The 5461-nt window shown below is 44.6% G+C and overlaps 1 protein-coding gene across 1 annotated transcript in view; it reads left to right on the top strand.

Moving 5' to 3' along the window:
* Positions 1 to 3650, top strand: part of TRIM71 (tripartite motif containing 71) — a 14738-nt gene extending 11088 nt beyond the window's left edge. The window contains 3 exon segments of the mRNA XM_035890702.1: positions 1 to 19; positions 2198 to 2305; positions 2307 to 3650. The exon segment at positions 1 to 19 is cut by the window's left edge and continues 119 nt beyond it. Of these exon segments, the coding sequence (XP_035746595.1) occupies positions 1 to 19; positions 2198 to 2305; positions 2307 to 3650 (1471 nt within the window).
* Positions 3651 to 5461: the final 1811 nt, after the last annotated feature.

Genomic DNA, 5461 nt, shown 5'->3' with positions numbered 1-5461 from the left:
GTGGGAGCTGCTCTGGAAGGTATGCACCTTACATTTGTGGTTTGAACTGCTGACAAGTGCCTTTTCAAACTGAAAACATGCTTTTTAACTAGTATGCGGTCAGATTCTGTTATCCTTCCAAGGAACAATGAATCAAATTGAAACACTAGAGTTTACTGTGAACTAATTTTCTCTGTAGGTAGCAGGATGATGGATTCTGGCCCTGGTTGGTTTTGTGCTGAAGGTATCTTTTAATCTGAGAAACTGGTTGGGTTTTTGTAGGGACTTATGGTATCCTTGCACAGGCTCAGCCCCACAGGTAGGGGGTGGGCACTCCCTCTGCTGGGTCAGCAGCTATGCCTCACATCTCTGTGCTGACCGGAGGAGAGAAGGCCTTTAAACTCCTTGTTTAAAGAGGCTTTAAAGACATTCTTTAGTATGTTGCTGGAGTAGGTAATGTAGTTACGGGTTTTCTTACCAAGAAGCAGTGCCATCCTGCTAAAGTACCTCTTCCCCTGCCTCTTCTCCATCAGTGTTGATTGGAACAGTAATTTTTTGGTTTAATATCTGTTGCCAACAAAATGACCGCTCTTTCTTGTATGAAATTACTCTAGCTACAGTGAGACTAATCCCCTAGAAGAGAAGTTTGTTCTTCTGTAGTTCTTCTTGTAAGTGTCAGCGGCAAGATTAAAAATGCACTTTATATAGTTACTGTGCTTCTAAAGCTGCTTTTTCTGAGGTACTTGGGTTGAGAGAGATGAGTTCACTTTCCACTGTTAGCCTTCCCCAGGAAGCTTGGCAGCCTTCTCTGTTGAGGTATTCTTAACACAGGAGAAGTAAGAGCTGCCCCTAAGTTGTTTGTATCCCAAGAGGCTGCATAAATGCACTTTATTGGAATGTCTGCACTGAGCAAGCTCTCTTCAGGTTATAAAACTTCATTTTAAGAATGGAATTTGGTGGTGGTGGTGGTAAAACCATTCTAGCAAAAAAAGCCGAGTGTATTATGCCCTCATTTGAAGCGTGTTAGTGAATAATTTTGGGTACCGAAGCTGAGGCCAAGGATTAAGCTGAGACCTGAGATTACTAATCTCTTTTGGAAATCTGTTGGAGGAAGCATCTCTGACTTTTCTTTTTTTTTTAAACAGTCTGGTAAAACCTGTATGCTTTAGCTTGAAATGAAATAGCATATTTGCACATCTGTTATCTAGTCAGTGTACAACCAAGGAGTCTTCAGACAGTGAGTTGTCCCTCATTAAAATACATCGCTGGTATTGTTCTGCCGCCAAGCAGGTATTCAGACATAAGGAAATGTATTTTTGCAACAATATAGCAATTACATGTTCCGTTAGTTTTACAAGGCAGGTGTCTTCGCCAGATGGTCTGAAGTGATTTTTCACAAGTAAAGATAAACACAGGCTTATATAAAATAGTTACAAACAAACTATTTTTGCTTGAGCTTCGGTCCCCCAAGCAGGGACTGGCAGCAACTTTCTGTCTCATTTGAAGTTGCATTATAAAGCATCCTGTTGTAAAGCACTAGCTCGGCATGACTGCCAGTATTTGCAAGAAAATATTGAAATAATTGGACCCTAAAAGTCCCTGGAGATAGAAGCCTGGTGTTATCCAGTCACACGAAAACAGTTCTGGCAGGCAGGGGAATGCCAAGAGCCCACGTGCATTAGCTGATGCTGACTCCTAGCCTCAGCTTTGTGTGATCACAGCCTACCTACCTGCTGAAATTGGCCTCAATTCCGGTTAGAGAAGCCTCAGCCTCTGCTCTTTCATGAGAGCCTGCAGTAACCTCTGGCCTGCCAGGAGTCTAAATAAGAGGTACCTTCGGATGATCTGCTGAGTATGTTGCAGAGTGAAAAGAGAATAGCAAATCATTCATCATGAGGAAGCAAATCATTATTAGTAAGCAGGTGGCTCTTCCTTTCGAGTGGCACTCTGATGCAGCAGATCTGCAGAGTGAGAATGTATGATTTTTGGCTGGAGGATGGGAGAGAATAATAATCCTGAATTTGAATAAATAGTTACTTGTCCTCATTTCTGCTTCTCTACATCACAGCCTTTTGGAGGCTTGTTCTGTGTCAACATGCGGCAACAACTGCGCAAACGGTTTTTATGTAGAAGAGCGGCATTAGGAAATGTTTCTGCATTACAGGTTGTCTTTCGTGACATTAAGTGTGCTTTTCTCTCCCTCCCTGTCCCTGCCAAGGTGGAAAAGATTCGTCAAGTCAAGGCTAAGTCACTCTACTTGCAAGTTGAAAAGTTACGTCAGAATCTAAATAAGCTGGACAACACCATTAGTGCTGTTCAGCTGGTCTTTTTTGGAGGGTCGTACCATGGATATTCTTCTGGCTCGGGACCGCATGTTGGCTCAGGTGCAGGAGCTGAAGAACGTGAGAGGCCTTCTCCAGCCACAGGAAGATGACAGGATCATGTTCACTCCCCCTGACCAGGCATTGTACATGGCCATTAAATCAATGGGCTTTGTCAGCAGTGGGGCTTTTGCTCCTCTGACCAAAGCCACTGGGGAAGGCCTCAAGCGTGCGCTGCAGGGCAAAGTGGCCTCTTTCACAGTGATAGGCTATGACCATGATGGTGAGCCTCGCCTTTCAGGAGGTGACATGATCTCTGCAGTGGTGATGGGCCCAGATGGAAACCTTTTCGGGGCAGATGTCAGTGATCAGCAGAATGGGACCTACCTGGTCAGCTACCGTCCACAGCTAGAGGGAGAACACCTGGTATCCGTGATGATGTGCAACCAACACATTGAGAACAGCCCCTTCAAAGTTGTGGTGAAATCTGGGCGCAGCTACATAGGCATCGGGCTGCCGGGGCTCTCCTTCGGCAGCGAGGGAGACAGCGACGGCAAACTCTGCCGCCCCTGGGGGGTTAGCGTAGACAAAGAAGGCTACATCATTGTTGCTGACCGCAGTAACAACCGCATCCAGGTGTTCAAACCGTGCGGGACCTTCCATCACAAGTTTGGCACGCTGGGCTCCCGGCCGGGCCAGTTCGATCGCCCTGCCGGCGTGGCCTGTGACATCTCGCGTAGGATCGTTGTGGCTGACAAGGACAATCATCGCATCCAGATCTTCACATTTGAGGGGCAGTTCATTCTGAAGTTTGGGGAGAAAGGAACAAAGAACGGGCAATTCAACTACCCATGGGATGTGGCTGTCAATGCAGAAGGCAAGATCCTGGTCTCTGATACAAGGAACCATCGTGTTCAGCTGTTCGGGCCCGACGGCGTGTTTCTCAACAAGTATGGCTTCGAAGGGGCACTCTGGAAGCACTTTGATTCCCCCAGAGGTGTGACTTTCAATCACGAGGGCCACTTGGTAGTGACAGACTTCAACAACCATCGCCTTCTGGTCATCCATCCAGATTGCCAGTCAGCACGCTTTCTGGGCTCGGAGGGCACCGGGAACGGCCAGTTCCTGCGCCCGCAGGGAGTGGCGGTCGATCAAGAGGGGCGCATCATCGTGGCCGATTCCAGGAACCACCGGGTGCAGATATTCGAGTCAAATGGTAGCTTTTTATGCAAGTTTGGCACTCAGGGAAGCGGCTTTGGTCAGATGGACCGTCCTTCAGGTATAGCCGTCACCCCTGATGGCATGATTGTTGTGGTCGACTTTGGAAACAATCGAATTCTCGTCTTCTAATCTGTGTTTGAATTGGGAAGAAACTGTCTCAGGGAAATTCTTCTAAGAGAAAATGAAAAAATACAACGTTAATTCAAACCTACCTCATCTTTAATTTTTTTACAGATGAATGTACTTATCTTTTCTGCAGGGAGTGAGCCTGTAAAGTTAAATTCTATCTACCTCATTGTCCTCCTTTCCCTCCCCGGTTTCTCGCCCCTTCCCCATCCCCACACACTCGCAGTTCAGAACGTTTTACCTCTTTCCCCCCCGCCCCCCCGACGGGGTTTCAGGCACAAACAAGTTGTTGCTGTGCACATTAGGTGGTTTGTGTGGTGAGTTCTGTAGACTAAGCCAAAAAAAAGAAAGAAAAAAGGCTCTATGTAACTTTTTTAATGGAGAAAATGGTAGTAGGTGTTCGTAGAGAATTTGTGTTCTTGACCATACTGCAGTTCTGTGGGTGGGGACATGGGAGGGGGGGGATGTTTTTGTTATTGTTTTGTTTTGAATTGCTGCTGCAGCAGAGAACTTTTTCCTGTTCTCCTTTTTATACCTCAGTGTGTTTGATTTACTGGTGAGCACAGCGTCTTTTTCCCAGATGACTTTGAACGTTTTTTGCGAAAGTGAGTGGGATTCACTCGCCGGGAAGAGCAAGTTTTGCATCTTTTTGGCATTTCTGTGTATTTTTTTCTGAAACACAGTAATCCAACAGCACAAAGCGAAGCTGATGAAAATGCACAAAAATTCTTTAAGTTTAAACCAAATTGTTCATTTTAGTGGCTTAGTGAGAGGTCGTTGTAAAGCTTAGATAAAAAAAAAAAGCAAGGCTTCCTTTAATGTATCCTGTCATTGAGTATTTCTTTTTACCCTTCCACCTGAAAGCTAAGTTAGTTTTAAAACTAAGTTACTGTTTCTTTTATCAGTACACCTGATCTGGATAACAGAAGAGGTTACAAGGAGTGTTGAAACAGGGAAAATCAAACCCTTTTGCTTTACTTTTTTTGTGAAATGACTAGCTTTTTTTGCCCCTCCCCGTAGAGAGAATTCAAGGGAATAATGTTTGATGCATTTGTTAAAACAAAAGTGGTACCTTTTTCCGAAAGTAAGAAATAAGCACAGCTTTGGAGATTCAGGGTGCGTTTTGGAGAAGTCAACAGTTTTTTGTGTTTGAAGAGGATTGCAATAACTCTTTATCAGTGACAAAAAGGTTTTTTTCTTCATCTTCTGGCTTCCCCAAAGAGCTGGACTGAAAATTTCAAGAAAGTTTACTGTAGTTTTCAGGGTGGGGTGAGCCTGTGGCTCCGCAAGTCTCCTACTACAGATCCAAGTGAAAAGTTACTAGTACCAGCATAAGGCAAACTGCATCAAGGTGAAACTTTGCTGCTTTTTTTCCAGGGCAGTACCAAAGAATTCTGTGTAAAATAAATGTATGTGATCCTTAAAAGCTTGGAAGCAGGGGGAAGTTAAGCCCTTTTGGGGATATATAAAAAGCTTTTCTGAGAAGTGGAAACTTTTGGGGAGAATAGAGATCTCTTTAGCAAAATGTGACTTTGAGTCCCTGGAAGTATTTGGTTTTATTCTTTGATTTCTTGCATTCCAGTTTAGATGTTAATGCAGATATGATCTCTACAGAGCTGTTGCTTCACCCTCTGGATAAGGCCTTTGGTGGCCACCAAGAATGGCTAAAGCAGGGAACAGAGGGCTTTTCTGTCTCTCCGTGATGGAAAAATTCATGTGTCTGTACTCTTAGGCTTGGAAATGCCGTGGGATTTACCTTACTGTTCGCAAGAGAAGACCTCTGAAACATAAACATGGTTGTTACGAAAAAGTCT

This window comes from Egretta garzetta, unplaced genomic scaffold (assembly GCF_000687185.1).
Source record: "Egretta garzetta isolate BGI_Z169 unplaced genomic scaffold, ASM68718v1 scaffold313, whole genome shotgun sequence".
NCBI classification, from domain to species: Eukaryota; Metazoa; Chordata; class Aves; order Pelecaniformes; family Ardeidae; genus Egretta; species Egretta garzetta.
Note: the sequence above shows the minus strand (reverse complement) of the source record. Positions and strands in the feature narration are given on the sequence as shown.